The sequence below is a fragment of the Pempheris klunzingeri genome, chromosome 18, assembly GCF_042242105.1.
Source record: "Pempheris klunzingeri isolate RE-2024b chromosome 18, fPemKlu1.hap1, whole genome shotgun sequence".
NCBI classification, from domain to species: domain Eukaryota; kingdom Metazoa; phylum Chordata; class Actinopteri; order Acropomatiformes; family Pempheridae; genus Pempheris; species Pempheris klunzingeri.
Window position 1 is genome coordinate 13,940,765 of NC_092029.1, and position 19,553 is coordinate 13,960,317.

The 19,553-nt window shown below is 41.9% G+C and overlaps 2 protein-coding genes across 4 annotated transcripts; one reads left to right on the forward strand and one right to left on the reverse strand.

Annotated features, from left to right (window-relative positions):
• The first annotated feature begins 1,676 nt into the window (after positions 1–1,676).
• Positions 1,677–9,005, forward strand: pdia6 (protein disulfide isomerase family A, member 6). 2 transcript variants are annotated; one of them, XM_070848914.1, is made up of 13 exons: positions 1,677–1,757; positions 2,099–2,240; positions 3,026–3,083; positions 4,160–4,286; positions 4,585–4,691; positions 4,813–4,952; positions 5,468–5,582; positions 6,331–6,471; positions 6,881–6,965; positions 7,148–7,220; positions 7,303–7,461; positions 7,570–7,666; positions 8,312–9,005. In XM_070848914.1, the coding sequence occupies exons 1-13, from the start codon at positions 1,739–1,741 to the stop codon at positions 8,381–8,383; spliced, it is 1,335 nt and encodes a 444-aa protein (XP_070705015.1). In that variant the 5' UTR covers positions 1,677–1,738; the 3' UTR covers positions 8,384–9,005. The 2 variants fall into 2 exon arrangements, with proteins under 2 accessions (XP_070705015.1, XP_070705016.1); XM_070848915.1 differs by having other exon boundaries at positions 4,816–4,952.
• Positions 9,001–19,358, reverse strand: hpcal1 (hippocalcin-like 1). 2 transcript variants are annotated; one of them, XM_070848916.1, is made up of 4 exons: positions 19,061–19,358; positions 13,025–13,482; positions 11,546–11,651; positions 9,001–9,647 (listed from the first exon to the last, which is right to left on the reverse strand). In XM_070848916.1, exons 2-4 carry the CDS (start codon positions 13,400–13,402, stop codon positions 9,550–9,552), a joined length of 582 nt encoding a protein of 193 aa, XP_070705017.1. In that variant the 5' UTR covers positions 13,403–13,482; positions 19,061–19,358; the 3' UTR covers positions 9,001–9,549. The 2 variants fall into 2 exon arrangements, with proteins under 2 accessions (XP_070705017.1, XP_070705018.1); XM_070848917.1 differs by having other exon boundaries at positions 13,025–13,496.
• Between the last annotated feature and the right edge of the window lie 195 nt (positions 19,359–19,553).

Below are 19,553 nucleotides of genomic sequence, written 5' to 3' on the forward strand. Positions count from 1 at the left end.
CACTTAACATGAGAGAGAGAGGAGGCTCTATACATGATCAGGCTGCTATAAAAACCTACATCACATTCAGTGATGTCAAGGGGCAGTGATGGTTGGGGATGACAACAAATAAATTAGAGGAACAAATTATAGGAATTAGTCTATCGGGCTACTTTCAAATATAAATCTGCAGCAGTGTTTTCCCAGCCCTTGGTCCTGGGGGGCCCCTGCCCCTCATGTTTCGGACATGTCCCTGCTCCAGCACACCTGATTCAAATGAATGGATTGTTATGAGGCTTCTGCAGAGCTGGATGAGGAGCTGGTCGTTTGAATCAGGTGTGTTGGAGCAGGGGCACATCTAAAACATGCAGGGTAGCGGTCCTACCTGGGAAACACTGGTCCTACAGGATAAGGCTCTGCAGTAGCCCACGGTGAATAATTGATTGGCAGACAGACTGACCACACAGCGCTGCCTTGGTGTTTGTCTCCACCCAGTGGCCAAACCAGCACATTACAGTAGCCTCGAGGCTTTTTTTTTTCTGCTCGTGAACAACGGTGCAAACCACTGAGGACAGAAATGCATTAATAAGTAATTTAAAAAGAACAAACAGTGTTTGTGTCATAGGAGTCTTTCCATTATTAAAGCACAAAAACATTATCTGAAGAAAAAGCAGCAATGCAGTGTCACCAAGACTTTACTAACTTCATATAAAACTGACCTTGTCAAACTTGAGAAATAAATGTTTTGTTCACATCAAGTATTCTTTTAAAGACGTTCACACTACAGCTAGCTGTAACTGTACAAGTCACCAGTGGTTGTTTGGGATTTGATTAATTTTCAAGTGCAAATGCAATTTTTAGTTAATTGTACCTTGCATGCACATTTACATGATATTCTACTTTACACTACTCCACTACATATCAGAGGTAAACATTTTACTCCACTGCCAACACCCAACCGTTGAAGTTACTTTACAGGCAAAGAAGAGGAGCTTATAAAATATGATGCACTGTTAAACATTAAACTACTCAAAATCATATAATACAACTGATTATTCTGTAACTGTCTGCAACATTAAGATTATAGTTACACATTAGTGCACCGTTAGTAGTGTAATTAGTGTCTCAGAGATCTCAGCTCTCTTAAGCTCTCTTCTAAGTTAGTTGCCAAAATCACTTGTTGTAATGAGTCATTTTACATGATGCAATTTCCCTTTAGGACTAATCTATGCATTTCTTGTGTACTTTATCATATTGAAGTAAAAATGTGACTTCTGATGCAATACTTGCTTATTGTGGTATTGCAGTTTGTCCTGAAGTAAAGGATCCCAATGGTTCTGTCACCACTGCCAGTGAGAGTTATGACAGCTTTTAGTGGCCTTCTTTATCTTTTCGTTCATTAGAAAGACATGTTTCAGTCTGTGTGACACCATGTGTAATCTATGTGGCCATGATTACACTCTGTCATTATCAGGGGTACATTCCACCATCGTACTTGCCACACTGAGTCAGACATTTGTTGCATCCCCTCTCGCTGGAGTTGCTTGCTGCTTCCTCTCTCCTCCGGCCCCTCTTCTCGTCGGGCAGCGCTCTAGAACTACACGGCGCACGCTGATTGGCTGAGGCGCAGCGTCGCCGCCAGCGGACCAATCAGCGTGGGCCACGGTGAGACTTTCCTGTCTACTTTTCCTGGGAGACGCAGCGGCAGCAGTCTGCGTGTGTTGCTAGCAGAGGAGGCGAGCAGAGAGCAGCTAAAACTATGAGGCCGCTTTTACTCGGTGAGTCACAGCTGCAACAGCATTTCCACTTCTAATACTGGGGTTTTTTTTGTGTGAGTTTATTCGGTGTGTTTGACAGCGTTTGTGCTACTGTGGTTAGCTTGAATAACGTTAGCTCACGTGAAGTTAAGGTGCACAGAACAGTGCCAGGCCTTAGCGCGGAATCAATGAATTAATAAACATCACTTTCACTCCTCCTTACTTAAACTTGCAATAATTCCGCATCCAAACAGCATTTAAGTCGGCTTACGGTGTCCTGTCATTGCTCACCGTAGCTGGCCTGACATTGTTGCATTGCATTGTTGAGTGTAACCCTTTTGTACCATCATCTTCCTCTTCAGGAGTGTGGGGCTGCTCCCTGGTCCTGTCTGTCCAAGCCTTTTACTCAGCCAGCGATGATGTTGTTGAGCTCAACCCCTCCAACTTCAACAGGGAGGTGATCCAGAGTGACAGTCTGTGGCTGATTGAGTTTTACGCTCCCTGGTGAGTTCATGTACCCTTTGGTGGGCATTATCCACATTAATAGTACCAAGTGTCCTCAGATCAACCACGTAGTGACACTGTGAGCACAGTTTCAATACAAGCTTCCTGCATCACTCAGTGGGGGTTCAGCCATGTAATCGCTCCCCCTCACACAAACATTCACCACATGATCTCAGGAGACTGCATGCAAAGCAGGTAGCTCCTCCTTGAGTTGGCTGGCAAGTGCACAGTTCAAGTTTATTTGTAGAGCTCAGAGTGCTTTAGAGAGGTACAAAAACAGTGAAAATATACTGCGTCTTAAAGAACATTTACAGGTAGACGGCGTTTAGATACACATTCGACAAAAACAAGTTAAAAGATGGATAAAAAATGGCTTGAGCTGCTTCTTTAGAAGTTGCCAGATGTTGATTGAGCTCTAGGAATCTGAGGAAAAAGGCAACCGCAGGCACCCACCAAGTTAGATAAACATAAACCCTAAGTGTGTCAGATATAGATATTCAATAACTGGACCATAAAGTGCTTTATAAACCAGGAGCAAAGTCACGTCTGTAAAGAAGTAGCCAGTGGAGGTGGACACAACAAAGTCTATATATAATGTGAGGTGTTGAACAACCCTGTGCTGAAGGACTATGGCAATATCTCCTGTTTTTCTGCCATTTAGCATTTCCATTGATTTCTAACTCATAATAAAATAAAATAAAAATAAAATTAGAAATCTCTAGTAATAAAACACTTGCATCTTTTGCCCCCCCACCCCTTCCCATCTCCACTGTCTATCACTACAGGTGTGGTCACTGTCAAAATCTGACTCCAGATTGGAAGAAGGCGGCCACTGCCCTCAAGGTAAACAAAACGTCTCTGGTCATATCTCCATTTATTACCAGGCGGCCTGTAGAGCGACAGCTACAAAACCCAGCTTTGTCTTCCGGTTTCTCCTTCTAATAGCTGTTTTTGTCTGTAAAGTTACTGTGCTACCATGTTAGCACCTCACTGGACAGAGTCTATCTCAGCGCTGCAGCTCTGTGTGCGCGCCATGTCGGTTTACCATACAACTCAGGGACTTGCACACACTAACATGCATGCCTGGGCGTCCCAGCTGCCAAAACAAAGAACCAAGAAGCCCAGATTACAACATGCGCAGAGGCAGTTGATCTTTATTCTCTGTTCAGGACGCCATAACCAACTATTTATAATACACAGTAAATAGTCGTTAAATGCTATATTGATGTTCTGGCTCATATAGAAAACCTTTTCTTGACAAAATCGAACATCATTGTTTTTAGTGAAAAGTGCTGTTGTCAATATGATTATTATGGTGTACTCTTATTAAATATTTGCGGATGCAAGAATCAGCTGCTTAATAATCAGGCAGATATAATGACCAGGCAATTACACCTGAAACATTCAATGTTTATTTTGCTCAGATAAAAATAGATATGTTCAAAAGTTTCATTTTACTTGTTTTCATGAAGACCAGCACCAAAAAGACAAACCTGAAGCTATATCACGATTACTGAGGTTTATCTCACAGCTTTGTTCCAGCCAAGAATACTTACAAGTTTGTGACTAAGCAGTCAGATTAACTGTGAGCGGTGGTGTGAGACGTGGGCACATGTGGGGCTAATGCCAAATATTAATGAATAGTATTAACTTTGTTCCAGATAAATGCAAGACTGTTTATTTAGTGGAATCTGTTTTTCCGCTCATAGTTATCACCTCAAATATTATTCCGAGCAACATTTGTGTGTGTGTGGACAAATACTGCATACGCGAGTAAAGGTTGCACTTATCCACTGATGCGCCCACTTCCACAGTCGTGATGTTATGTGAAGAAAACGATCTGCAGGCTTGCTACATTTTGCTGTTGTTAAAAGTGGAGAGTCCTCACACCCACCTGTTGTTGTTGTGAAATCCTTCAGGGCATCGTCAAGATCGGTGCCGTCGATGCAGACCAGCACAAGTCGCTGGGTGGTCAGTACGGTGTCAGAGGTTTCCCCACCATCAAGATCTTTGGAGCCAACAAGAACAAGCCAGAGGAGTATCAAGGTACAGGCAAAACCACTGCACCACGCAAATACCTTCTGTTGCAGCTTTGGGATTTGTGGTTTAGAAATCTTCCTCCACAGTGACATCACAAAGCCCTGCTAAAAAGCTTTCCTGGAAGGATGAGTCGTAGAATATAATGTCGATCAGAAAAGTTCAGGGAAAGAGGAAGGTATCAGAGAGGTGACGCACTTCATCCATTTGGAATTGAAATTGGAAACTTTCTGACTGAAGTGGTTCTATAATCAGATATTGTTTTTGGCTCCAATGACTGACCTGTGCATGTCCCCCCCCCCCTCAGGTGGACGCAGTAGCCAGGCCATCGTGGACGGAGCCATGAACGCTTTGCGCTCTCTGGTGAAGGAAAGGTTGAGCGGCAAGTCTGGCGGCTCTGGCTACAGCAAACAGGTAGATTCAGTTGCAAATACGAGCACTCTTTTATTCAATTTTTTTATTTTTTATAGTTATTTGAAATTGGATCAATTTCAGTTCACTGAAGATAGTTAAATAACATTCGACCGCCTTCTAGCAGGGCGGCGGTGGCAGCAGCGGTGGCAGCAAGAAGGATGTGGTCGAGCTCACCGACGACAACTTTGACAAGCTGGTGCTGGAGAGCGACGACATGTGGATGGTGGAGTTCTTTGCTCCCTGGTGTGGACACTGCAAAAAGTGAGTTGGCCTCCAGTCTTTATGAAACACTAGTTTGTCACTAGCACAGGAGACACGAGATCTCAGTCTCTGAGATTACTGCCTGAGGGTAACAGAATTTAGTGTTTTGCTGCCCAAAACACGGAAAGGTTGTGAAAACTAAACAGTGAGTCTTTGTGGAAACAATGTCTCAGTAAGTCAGAATAATCCACAGACCTGATTGAAAACACTTGGACCATGGAACTATTATTTCAGTAGAAAGTAATCCCTCTTAAAACTGTTCTGTGAGATCTGAGCTGTTTTGTTTTTTTTGTTTTTTTTCCCCTCACCATGTAAATCCAGTGTACAGCATTTTTACTTTTTAAGATAACACATTTTCTGCATTTGAAGTCAGTATTTCAGCTGCACACATTTGTTGGAATCTTTGCAAGAAGCGAGGCACAGTGTCATGAATCATGAATTCTCTACTGTGGTGTTAATTCTTTAAGTATCATCATCAGTTTTTCTTAACCATCGCCCTCCTCTGTTGTTGGTAGCCTGGAGCCTGAGTGGGCAGCAGCAGCCACAGCTGTCAAAGAGCAGACCAAGGGCAAAGTTCGCCTCGGGGCCATGGATGCTACCGTACATCAGGCTGTGTCCAGCCGCTACGGGGTGAGTGAGAATCAATGCATCACTGTGCTGCGTTGGGGAACAATTCTGATACAAACTACTGTACTAAAAGAACCAACATAAAAGTGTGAACCAGCACTGCTCGCTGCACAATAGGATACAAGGTGGGAAATGTTGGCTGCAGCTGCTAAGAGTGGCTTTCCCATTTTTAGCAATAGTTTAGATTTAACTAAATTTAAATAGCCAAAGTAGCCAGTGAACATGACAATCCACCGAGCATTAAGCCTTGGAACAAAGAGTTATCTACTTTGCATATGTGGCTGAACCTGTAAACATGCCTGCTTATATTCTTAAATGTTGAGTCTCATGAAAAGATTGTTAAAGTCTGCGGTTATGCTTATATGTTCTTCTTGCTGGCGTTGAACACTGAATGTAAGTCTCTGCAGCGTTTTGATAAAATACAGTACATCTGTTACCATCCAAACAAAGCTGCTAAACTATGTTGATGTTGTTATGGAATAAATCAGCCCAAAATGACTAAATCAGACTGTCTTTGGCGGACGAAATCCAACTTACAAGTCAAAAATCATGAATATGATTTCTTTTCTTAATGTTCCATTTAAATCCTTTTTTATTTTTTTTTGCTCCATATAATGCTGCTACAGTCAGTGAGTCTGCCACTGTGGATGCAGCAGTAGCGTCTTAATGTTTCAGTCACATAAGCAAGAACACGTTATTATCCAAAGCAAAGCATTTATATAACATATAACAATAACACATTTGTGTGCAGATCCGCGGATTTCCCACCATCAAAATTTTCCGCAAAGGCGAGGAGCCTGAAGACTACCAAGGCGGCCGCTCTCGGGGTGACATCATCGAGAAGGGTTTGGAGCTGTTCTCTGACAACGCTCCTCCTCCTGAAGTGGTGGAGGTCAGTACGCTTTGTAAATTAAAATTAAAATTCATGTATGAGAGCTTATAGGACTAGTGTTGGACTAAATTCAGGCCAGAAGCGTCGTCCTTAACCATCTGGAGATTCTGCTTTTGCATGCTTTGGGTCACAAACCACAATTATCACCTTTTTTGTCTAATTTAGGTTGCCAACACTTAAACGTTGTTTGAGCACGAGTAGCAGCCTCTATCATGTCTGATGAGAGAAAAGAAATTAAATGATGAGCAAAAGAAATTTGGATTAAATCAACACAAAATCCAAAATGCTGATACGAAGTGTTTTCTGACGTGCTGTGGGACAACAGCCCAGGAAGGAGGAAAGCAGCATCACAGTTAAAGCCATATTGAGCCATAACAATATTTTACGATTAAATTTGTGTGTCTCTCAGATCCTCAATGACGGCCTCTTGAAGAAGACATGTGAGGACAGTCAGTTGTGTGTAATTGCTGTCCTGCCACACATCCTGGACACAGGTGAGCCCAGACCCACCTCTGACTCTGCACGTTAAATAGCTCCGAAATGTAACCTTAAGGAACACTAACACCTGATGTGGGATCACATTGTTTGTCACAACAAACACTGACCAGAAATGGGGTGTTGTGGGGGCACCACCACCACCAGTCTCTCACCATGCACTGTGCGTGTCTTGCAACAGGCGCAGCAGGTAGAAACGGCTACCTGGAGGTGATGATGAAAATGTCTGAGAAGTACAAGAAGAAGATGTGGGGGTAAGGATAAGAGACCAGTCGTGGATTACTATTTGAATGACCAAGTACGCCTGTGACTAATAGCCCGCTCTGCCTTGGTCAGCTGGCTGTGGACTGAGGCTGGAGCTCAGATGGACCTGGAGTCCTCTCTGGGTATTGGTGGATTCGGGTACCCCGCCATGGCTGCCATCAACACGCGCAAGATGAAATTCGCTCTTCTCAGGGGCTCCTTCAGTGAAAGTGGCATCCATGAGTTCCTCAGGTACGGGGTTGTCTGATCGTCTGTTTTTCACCACTATGAGAATCAGAATAAAAATACGCCTCACAGGAAACTGAATGATGACACTCTGCTGGTTCATCTTCTCCTTAGGGAGCTTTCTGTGGGCCGTGGCTCAACTGCCACGTTGGGAGGTGGAGTCATGCCTAAGATTCACGCTGTTGAGCCTTGGGACGGCAAAGATGGACAGGTGAGGGGGAGCATCACGGTGGTCACATAGTCGGAAAAGAAGACAAAAAAATACAGAGAAAATCTAGACCAGCGGGTGTCTGGGAAGATGCAGACAATATAGTCTGTGCTGTGATCAACATAAACCTGAACTTCACTGCAGAACAGACAATCTCAGTCAAGACTTTGAGCTGCAACAAATAAAAACTTCTCCAGTGGTATTAAAACGAGCTCACTACAGTTAATAACAGATCTTTTAACAGCAGCCTGTACTGCTAGACAGCTGACCAAAGTTTCTTACATCCCATCCGTCGTTCACGCAGTCAAATCAAGCCCCCCTTAATCTGAGCACTCAGTGACAACAGATCTGGCAGAAATTTGGCTCTGTACTCAGAGGCAACCAGTTTGGGGTGTAACACGTGTGCCTCACTTACAAATACAAAAAACCTGCACTACCTCCTTGCTGTCTCTGTACTGCAATCATGCGCACAGAAGGAAATGTCAAACAGAATTATGTAATGTAGCAGTTGGAGAGCTCCCTAAAAATCTGATGTTTTTCTTTCTCTGTTAATTTAAGAGACCAGAATGTTTATGTCTCACAAACATTTCAGGCGTCCCCATCTTCGCTAACAGTTTGTCTTCATTTTACTCTCCTTGTTGACCGCAGCTTCCTGAGGAGGAGGACTATGACCTCAGTGACATAGACCTGGACGATGACTATGATAAGGATGAGTTATGAGCCCAGACGGAGCGGGATCTGATCCAGACTGGCTTGGCTGGATCTGGTCTGGTCCTGTGCGACTCCCCCCTCCCATCTCCTGTGGATGAATGGGAGGCCCGGTCGCCCAGTTACTGAAATACTCCAGAAAAGACACACGAGACACCTGCAGATTCTCAAATCATCTTTGTCAGTCACACGGGGACAAGAGGGAGGGGGCGTGCGTCGTGTCCCTGGAGTGAACTCTGCCTCGCAAACCTGCTGAACATTAGAAGCTGTGTATTTATACTACTGCCACCGCCAGCTGAGGAGCGGAGGGGAGGAGGTTCGGAATGTGGCATTTCAGTTGTTCATTCAAGTCTTTATCAAACTTTTGTTCCCCTCTCCCCTCCTCAGCCACCCTCGAACACCTACTTTAAGATGTGGTCAAAGTAACACTTCAATGTCCAGCCCGATGTGACTTTTTTGTTTTTGTTTTCTCTTTTTAAACCAGTAAGTGTGAATCTCGGTGGGTGTGCGTTATGTCTGTCCAGGACAAGGGGATACTGTGGGACTTCTTGTGTAGATTTTTCTTACACGACTTTATTTCAATTGTGTGAAAACAAAACATTTTTGTTACAAAAATAAAAAGGAATAAAAACAATCACGGCCTCCTTTATTCACGTAAACTGTTACAATATCAGAAAATGCATATCACAGAGTGCATGCAATACCAAAGGCATACAGAACGTGCTCAGAACAGCAACTTCTTAAGCTGCGGTTCACATCCTGAACGATAATGAGCCACTTTTCAACACAGTTAACTCAAATCAAATCATACACAGTGATGTAATTAGTTTCCTCTCAGTGTAACATAATGGGGGTCATAATACTTGGGAGCACATAATCCAGTCAGTATAAATATATGATATGGCACTTCACTTAGGGGGAACGGGTAAAAACCATTTAAAGGCAGGAGAGCTTTGGAAAAGCATGTACACAAAATACCTTACCTTAAGCACGTCCACAGAAAGGGAGCCACATTGACAGAGAGAAGTATCCATTAATGTAAACATTAAGACACGGAGTGTTGCTTAAATGAAAGGGTTGTCTGTTTAAGTGGGGGGTGTGATGACGGCTGAGCCAGTATCAGGTGAACAGCATTAAGCTGGATGGATGTGGGTTTGTGGGTGTCATTGTCTCTGTTCTCAGAACTGACGAGAGGCTCCTTGATCCGACTGCAGCAGTCTCACAATGGACGGGTCACTCTTGGCACCTTTAATGAACTCCTCCAAAGACAATCTACCTGTGAAGCAGAGGCCAAAAAAAGGTTCACGGTCGGTAGCGGTTAGATGTGTGACGGAGGGGTGAATCATGCGGCTAACACCCACCAAAACCAACAGAAAAAGCTGCTCATGTTCTTTTTGAGCTGCTGTTCCTGAGAAATATACAGCTGCCCCAGATGACACAGTACCAGCAGAAGTACAAAACATCCTCTTAATAAATTACAGTGAACTTGTATTAACATTTTTATGACTAAGAGACTGAGTGACTCATACAGTGGATGTCAAAGTCAGATCAACCAGCAGGTGATGCTGTTGTGCTATTTTCATACATGACAGAAACGATTTAACAAAAAGTAAGACTGCGTTATTGTTTATAAGATTATGAAAATAACAATACCTCCTTGTAGTAAATAATTCATTTAGAAAATTCCTTTTACAAACATTTAATTAATTGCTGCTGACCAAATACAAGCAGCCAATAATAGCTTCTCTATAAGATTGAATTAAATTACATTAGCAAAATCCAACAAAACAGAACTCTAACATTAAACTAAAACATCCAAAGTTTAAAAAACAACAATATTTAAATATCTAGATATTTCAATATACATTTATATTTCTAAACTTTTAGTTTCTGGATTTCTTGTTTAAACGGAGGACAACGGCATATTCTTTGGCAAAATAAAATTTAAATGTAGGCAGTCAGGAAGTGAACGTTATATCTGCAAAACCCTTGCAAAGTTTTTCGAAAATGTGTTCAAACTCAGTGTAGCTGAGATACTAATGGCTTTGATATTATTTAGCCATCCCTGACAAAATGCATCTTTGCAGTACTGCAATATTTTTTTTTATCTTATTTCTAATCAGCCAATAGTATGCACTGCAAAATGAAACAACACTGGCAGCAAATGCTGCAAATATTCGTGTGGCTTTTTGATTAAAGTTTTGATTAAATCTGCTCCATAGATAAGTCGCAACAGTACACAACAGTACACTTTACCGTATCTAAAAATAACTGCAACTTTCTGTCACACAGCATCTGTGTAACATGCATTAGAAAGGAGGGTTAACTGACTTCTGGTGGATTTCCCCCACATGTGCAGCTGTAGCCACAGGCCTCATCTGTAGTGCTACTGGATGTTATAAACTTGAGCCTGAGACACAGTTTGACCTTCGGACTTCCTGAACCTTCAGCCTCAAAACAGCTATGAATATCTTCCTGAGATGTGACGTGTCGAAATCAGGCAGAACGGTGAGAGATGAGAAAATGTCTTAAGTACACATCACGTGGGTGTAGCATCACCTTTTCACACTAAATGTCAAACCGCTGGCATCGAGGTGGCTCAGCAGGAGAGGATGCAAAAGCCGTTAATGATGTTCATGTTATGTCGTGTTGTTATATGACGTCCTATTTCTCCCTTTGTCTCTTTCTCTGTCTGCCGCCCATCTCCCAGATTTCCCGTTGCTCTCCAAAACGCTCTGTGGTGCTAAAAGTGAATAATGTCAAGACTATTACTTAACTCATTTCTCATAATATGTCTGTGGTTTTTGCAGTCTGGATGTGATGGTTTCTTTCCAAGTATAAGACAGTACCAGTTCGTCAAATATTATACTGTAATCCGTCTCCCAAAGTGTGTTACCGTTTTACATTCATTTTTCAAAAAGGTTTCACTCTGAGTCATGGAGAAGCAGCATACTTATGAAGTATCTATAAAAAGTACTTGGTAATGTTTTACTTTAAGCCTCCCACAGGAGAAGGTACAGCTGTTGACAAATTCTATTCTACATATATTCTACTTTTATATACTTATATACTTTTTTTTATTGGTCGATAATTGTTATTATTATTAACACCATTTATTAAAATGTATTAAATGTAAAAACTTTTAGTGTGCAACAAACCCTCTTCACATCTTACCGTCATTGTCAATGTCCATTTGTCTGAAAATCTTGTCTGTCCTTTTCTCTGGTGTTGATTCATCCTCAGGCATCTTCATCACTGATGACACCATCTTGTAAATTGCCTACAGGAGGGGAAGAGGAAGAGGAGGGGAAGAGCGACTGCTGTTAAGTGCATATTCATTTGGCTGGTTGTCAGTGTGAAGCTTTGAGGCAGTAAAGATGAAAAATGTCATTTTTGTTGCACCTGTTTGAATGCTTTGACCTGTTTTCTGTTGTTACCTGGTAATGATGCTGCTCTGGTAAAGCTCATCCTGCTGTTACACTCAGTAATTTGCTCCGATCAGATCTGCCAGATGCCCTGCTATAATGTGTGTATTTGTGTCATCTAAAACTGTACATGTTTCAGATGATGTACAGATCTGCAGCTTTGATGAGAGGCAGAGGTTTTACTGAAAAACAGGGAGCTTTCTACACTAACAAAAGCAGTGATGCTTTTGAGTGTTTTTTTAAACATTCATTTGGATCCACAAACACAACGGACTGAGCCAATATTGATATGGCCCTGCGGGCTGCTCAGCTCAGCATATTGGAAGAGTAAATATAGCCACAGTGATAAGAAAAAACAGAAAGGGCAGCCTGCATCCATAGTGTGAGGTGAAAATGTCTTACAAATTCAGACCTGCAAATGACTACTAAGCCTAAAAACCACCATTAGACAGTCAGCTACCATGCGCACAACACAAGTTTTTAGGATTAGTCACTATTTGCCAAGAATTTTGATAAGGGATTGTATCAGCAATTTGTCAAGAAAAGTCATCAGTTCCAGATGCTAACATGTGAAAATTTGCAGCATTTCTTTGTCTTATGTAACAGCAAAATGAATATCTTAAGGTTTTTGATTGTTGGTTGGTGTACATCAACTCAAAGTTAAGAAAATTGTGACAGTATTTTTCACTGTTTTCTGACATGGTATGAGGAATACCTAATTCCAGGTTGTTGTTGTTGTTGTTGGTTTTTTTTAGCTTTTTGTGTGTCCATACAAGCTCTGTGAAGCTGCACTTAGGTGCTTTTGGTGCCAAGTCTTTCCTACAACTTAATTTGTGGACCACACAATTAATGAAATAATCTGGACAATAAATGTTATATTCATCAATAATAAAAGTAATTATTAGTTGTTAAATGCTTGGAATTTAAATCTGTTGGAGAAGTTATAATAAAAATGTGCTCATCCCAAAGGAGTGTGATGAGATATTTTCCTTTTCCTTCTCTGGGTTCAGATTTTTACACCTTTTAAATTTACATTCCTCTTACTTGAATAATCATTGAATAATATCAGCAACATTTTAAGGTCTGTATGAAAAACAGCTGCACTGCTAGAACCTCCTCGGGTCACGTTTGTGTCTCAGATGATGCTGATCCTGACCCAAACTCGGTCAGCACACACATCCATGAGGAGACCCTGTCCTGTAGTATGAAGCATTCACTGTGTCCTCACCTGAACTATCTCCAGCATCTCTGCCCGGCTGATGTACCCATTCCCGTCCAGGTCGTACATGCTGAAGGCCCAGCGCAGCTTCTGCTCCAGCCCGCCACGAGACGTCACGCTCAAGGCGATGATGAACTCCCTGAAGTCGATGGTGGCATCACCGTTGGTGTCAAAAGTGCGGAAGACATGCTCGGCAAACTTTGAGGCGTCGCCGTAGGGGAAGAAGTTGGCGTAGATCTTCTTGAACTCCTCCACAGTCAGGTGGCCGGTGGGACAGTCCTTGAGGAAGCCGCGGTACCACTCCTGCAGCTCGTTGTCGGTGAACTCTGTGTTTTCTCTCAGGTCGTTCAGGACCTCGGGCCGCAGCTTGCTGTTCTGTTTCCCCATGACGTGGAAGATAGCTGAGCTGGAGTTTCTGCTGTCTCCTGTCACTTCTCCTCTCTCTGGCTGCTCGGCTTTCTCTGCTCCTGCAGGAGACCAACTACCCTCATTAATGTCCTTGTATGAATATCATAAATGATTCATTGGTTCAATAACTCCTCTCAGCAGGCAGCAGTGTTTTAGTGTAAAACATGTTCTATAGATGCAGCCAAGCTGAGGGATACACCTGTGTGGAGTCCACATTGAGGGAAAAAAAATGACAGGTAAGAAAACAATCAGATCTCATGAGGTTACAATATGTGGGTCTATGTGTGTGTGTTGGTTGTCGGCCTGGTCTCCGTGGATACAGTATGAATCCTCTGGCATGGTGATAATTTATCGACCCTTCACTGCACGGTGGAGGGACAAGTGTCCTGGGGCATTGTAATTCTCAATAAAACCACTTTCTAAAGGTCAGGCTGATACTGACTGTTGTTACAGAGAAAGCCAGACGCTCACCTCGACAATAATCCCCACCTGTACATGAAAATGAATATTCCAATTGATTTTAAGCAGGTGGAGTTCACACACTGATTAAAGAGAAACACAAATGATGGATAAAAAAAAAAAATACCAACGCAAAAAGCATTTGACCACCTGGGCCTATTCACCTTTAGTATCTGTGGTTTGTTTCCATGGTTATACTCTGCAAAATCTGTTTATTCATGTATACAGGAGTATTCATGATTGGAGAAATGAGAATGCATAAAAACACCACATCTGGAATAAAACCATGACAGCATAGCAGGCATTAGATGGGACACTGTTGGAGCAGAGGCAAACTTGTGTATTTGTAAGCAAAACGGTTATGATGCTTGACAGTTTTTGTACATTAACAAATGTTAGTGGGGGCAGAATTGTTTTCCCCAAATATGAGGAGAAAATATCTGTTTCTTACATTTTGTCAGAAAGGGAAGTTTAGTGTGTGCTCCTGTATGAAAGAAAGAAAGACGAAAAAAGACTAAGATCAACATGGTCCAGATAAAAAATATCATTTAAAAACTAATAATTAAAAACAAATGACTGTTTCTGTTTTTTTTTTAAATCAGAAGAAGGAACTGGCCAACAGCTGAGCTAATCTTTTACAACACGTATCTGGTAAAGTGTGTGTGGGAGGGATAGAAAGAGAGATGTGTGGGGGCAGGGAGAAAGAAGAATGGAAAAAGTATGACACATAGAAAGAAAAACTATTTCCAGCTATACTATGTGAGCCACTTTCCTAATACCTGCGCTTCAGTTGCATAATAATCCCTCTGAATAACAGGTCCACTCCTCCTGTGTTACCTATAATGAATTTATCTGAGAAAGAGAGGTGTATTATCCCCATCTTCTCTCCCTTTCAATTATTGAAATCCCATTGCTCATGTGTTATTGGCACCAGAATGATTCTATCTGGCGTAGAAACAAATGAGAGCAGCGTGAATTTGGATGAGGTCTTTTCTAGACATGGACGCCTTCTTATAATTGTCACATGGGTGTAATTTCCTGCACTTTTATGAATTGGAGTCACAGAGAAACATTAGAAGCAGGCAGGTTTAAGAAACAGCTGGTGACACATGGAAAAGAAATCCATGAAACCAGATGCGCAGCACATTAATGCAGTTTATTTCTTACACCCGTTTTTTTATTCGTGCAGATATGCTTGTAATATCGGCAATTCAGCAGCAGGGTACACTGCTTGAAAAAAAAATCCCATCATACCCTCCAAAAATGAGGCTACAAATGTTTTCAGTGAGTGTGGTGAGTGAGATTTAGAAACTTACAGTGGCATAAAATCTAACTGCTATAAGGTTTAACTCCAGATTGTACTTTATACTTGATAATTGACAAAGTCATTAGGATTCATCTTCTGGGGACCATAAATGTCTGGACAAAATTTTATTTCAATCACTCAAGTAATTGTTGAGGTTTTTAAGCTGGAGCAAAGTAGTGAACCAAGCGACCAACAGACCAGCATGGCTATGGAGCTACTAAGATGGGTAAAAATAACCTGACACGAATGATATTGGTTTAAAACGGAGTGAAAGCCTTCTGTTGCATTTTGAAATGATAACACACTATCATATCATAGGATTCTGTCGTGTCTTATCCAACTTTCTAGCCAGCTTGTGAACATTACAGAGCCGGAGTGAGCCACTAGAATAAAACTGATGCTCCCTTTAAGATCATAACATCATTGTCTGCTGACAATGTTTAACAAGGCTGTGATATACTGTGCATGACACACTGCCCTGTAGGCCTGGCAGTAATCCTTCCGCTCCAACACCCAACAGGATGAGGAAGCGGCAGCATCTCCTCAGCTCTGGGTCACATGGACTTTTCCAGGACAGCTCAGTGCGCAGGCCGAGCTGGAGCAGACATAAATATGGGCGTTGCTATTTATTCCTTCCAACGCACAAAGCCACATGAAACCCAGAAGATTCCAGACTGAAACATGCTGCTGTGATGGTTCAAGAATTTCTGAACTGACTGTTTACTTCCAAGCAAAGTATTTGGGAAGAAAACAGCACAAAAGTGTGTACTCTGGTAAAGAGGTTGTTAGTTACAAACATATTTTTAACTCACAAGATTGTGGGTTACAAAACAGTTTTACAGATTCCACTGACCTCTGAAATATGTTCATTAAAGCCTGAAAATAAACTAAAATCCCACAGATTAAGTATGGGTCGCAATTAAGGTTCATTCCATATTATTATAGTAAATCTGTGCACAGGTCTAAGTATAAACAGTTGCCGTATATTTGTGTTTTAACCATGAATGAAATATTGCTGTAAGAAAACAGCTGAATCGGTTCCTGTAAGTTGTGGTTCACTTTGTTCCCCGCTGCACAGACTGCTGCTGGTCTCAGTACACTGGGCAACAAGCTGTATGTTATTCCAGTTGTGCTAATAAAGTGTAAGTGATTCTCACATATGCATGCAAGCCTGCATTGAGACGTCACAGGATGTTTTATATGTTTTCACAGCTGAGAGTGGAGTCTTTTTCTTTTTTTTTTTTCTCAAGCTACTTGGTGCAATGGAAAATGTTTTGAAATGTGGTCAGAAATAACTGCTGGATATTGCTGTGACATCTACATGACCTCCTTTGCAGAGAGAATCTCGATCTCACTGCCTTGGCCGCTAGAGTTGGAGAGTGACTTTGTGAGCTGGACACAGTCTGAGAGCGTTGTTTGATACACAACAGCCCCTCGAGATTGCCATTCCACATTCAGTGTTTGCAATTCCCCTCGATTACACGGCAACAGTCTCTCTCCATGTCCCCAACCCCCATAGCCATCGCCGGTCTGTATGGTCCATTTTTTCCAGTGGGTTCCCTGCCTAATGAGACTGTTTCACACAGGCTCCAGCGCAGAAAGTACCCCCCTCCCTGAGGCTACAGTGGAGACCCTGTAAACCTCTGATGACCAGGCCAGTTTCGCTGCTGTTTGCTATTCTCAGGCCCACCTAATTTCCTGGGTAATGGCTTGTCACAACAAAGAAAGCCTTTATTCTTTTCCCAGATGCTCATTGCTTCTTGTATTGCAAAGAAGAAACTCCAAAGAGTAAAAAAAAGGAGAAGAGAGAAGAGATGAAGGGTGTGTGTTTGGATACATGTGTATGCATATGGAGGGGGGAGGTGGTGCTTTCATAAAGCATGACACACAGCTAATGGAGCTCATTATGCCCTGACAGTTACCAGCTAGAAGGCAACTGGTGTCAAAGTTCACATCCAAATGAAAAATATATAGTCAATGGACAGAAGTGAACTATTTTGATAATCAGTTAATTGTATAAGTCATTTTGTAAGTAGAAATAATCCCTGGTTCCAGCTTTTAAATTGGGTTGGTGTGATAGGAAATGTCATATAAGTCTTCCATAGAACACTCTTAGAAATTGTGATGGACCTTTTATGTATTTTCTGACATTTTGTAAATTGAACCACTAATTCGTTAATCAAAAAAATAATAATCAGAAGGTTAAAACATAATGAAAATGTTAGTTGCAGCCTTAAAAGGTTTGTTAATAAACTGGATAATTTCCCTTTCTTTCTCTAAAATAGACCCTCTCTACTCTTCACAGAACATTTCCCATCCTCAACTCTGCATAAACACAACCAAGATAATATTTTTCATGCTGTCTGTATCTTGGCTATTTTGAATGGAATGTAAATCAAACAAACTGATATGGCTCGGTGCACAGAAAGAAAGCAGACTTCCCACTTTAGTGGTGCATGTAGCCAGCCGTGCTAGTGGATGAGCAGGGCAGCACTACAGCCTGAAGTAGCGCGCACCACCGCTAACTAAGACGGCACCATGCGGGTGACGAGGTAGTCCAGTGTAAAGAGGAAGAAAAAGAGAAAATGAGCTCTCCAGTTATCCTCGCTTTCAGCGCTGCTTCGTGGCAGTTTCTCTCAACTAGTGTCAGAGAAAATCATGCAGTGGATCAGGATGAAGTCCCCTGACACACCAGTTGTCAAGGCAACAGGATAGTAGTGCTGAGGCTTATGAGAGGGAGGCGGTGTGACTATCAATCTGGGGCACACACAGGCCAGGAGATATATTGAGACTCAAGAGAAACAGTTTTACTGTGTGTGTAATCTAATGCAGCAATTTTCTCGTTCTGTTTAGGTTCATAATTACATCTGCATCATACTCATTGCTTGATATTGTCCAGCCTACAAACTGTTTTATTGCATCTACATAAATGTATAAGTTTTTCCACTGGTGAGTGGGCTTCTTTAATTTTGGAAACACACTCTTCACATGTTGGCTTTGGTCCTGTTTTTAAAAAAAGTGTGAGAGAACATTTTTTAAAAAGCAGCAATACTGTGGAATAGTACTTGAAATTAGTGGTAAGACACAAAGGTTTAAGGGACGGAGGAGCTCCACATCTTTAGCTGCAGGTCTTTGTTTATCAATACCTTCTGTCTTTCGTCAGGGTTGGGCAATAACTTAATATCATCATTTATAAACTTTCAGCAGAATCATATCATGACTGCATGAATCACATTCTCATTCTACGCATTTCTGCTCTCCAAAGTGTTTATACAAGCAAGCTGGATTTCAAAAACAACAAAAATCAGCTAAACAGTCTCTTTTGCAAGCGAGACCTGAGAACAAATGACGTAGTTCATTCACAAAAACAATCTCACACACACACACAGCTACACTATTAGTTAATTAGCACATTAATAAGTTATTTAATAAGTATTTGTACTGTACACTTACGGTTTGCTCCAACAGCGGAGCACAGATCATTGCTCTGAACACTTTTATTTAAGTATTTTCTGTGGTCATGCATCACAATATGGCCTACAGCCTAGTTATATAGTAAAATACCCTTGTAAACAATGTCAGATTTTTTTTTCAGCTAAATATATACATGAATATCAGTAGCATTTATTCAGATTGTGTTTACAGTATCTTTTCAGCTTAAAACTGTATTTTTTGAGTTTGCCAGCGGCTGGTTAACACTTTAAAACATCTTGTGAAGTGGGTGTGAGCTGTAGGCTGGTCCTGTATGGGTGTAGCCCTCCTCTCTATTGGGGGAATAGCTACAGCAGTCCAGGGCAGAGCAGACTGGACCCTACAGCAGCTTTAACCACTTTATTTGTATCTTACCGACATAGTAAGTGATGTTAACTCACCTCTGTTCAGGGGTAGAGGTTGTTTGAGGGTCTTCCGCTTGAAAAGTCCACTTTCCCACTTTATGGCGTCTCCACCAGCCTAAGTTCACCGTGAACTCACAGTAGTCTGCCCTCACACCTCCTGCTGCTGATTAAACTCTGTCAAAAATACAACACGAGAATAATTCAAGATGCCCGCGTGAGTTTTACAACCGCGTGACGCACTCAAAAAGTAAGAAAACGCTACTAAGTTTGTCAGGAGCAGAAGAAAATATCGTTTTTTAAGCTAACTTCTCATTTGGTCGGTCCTGCCTCCGGTTCCCGGTGCAGCAGCTTTATCATTTAGTGGAAGATGTGGCACAGAGCTCGGTTTTCATCCGACTTGTCCAGTCACTCCGAAAGGGTTTTCTTTTCTCTTTCAAGGCGACTAAACATGCTTCGTCCGGCTACTGGACAAGTCAGCACGATTCGTAACGGTACAAAATGACAATAAGTGCCCAAAGTAAATGTAGCT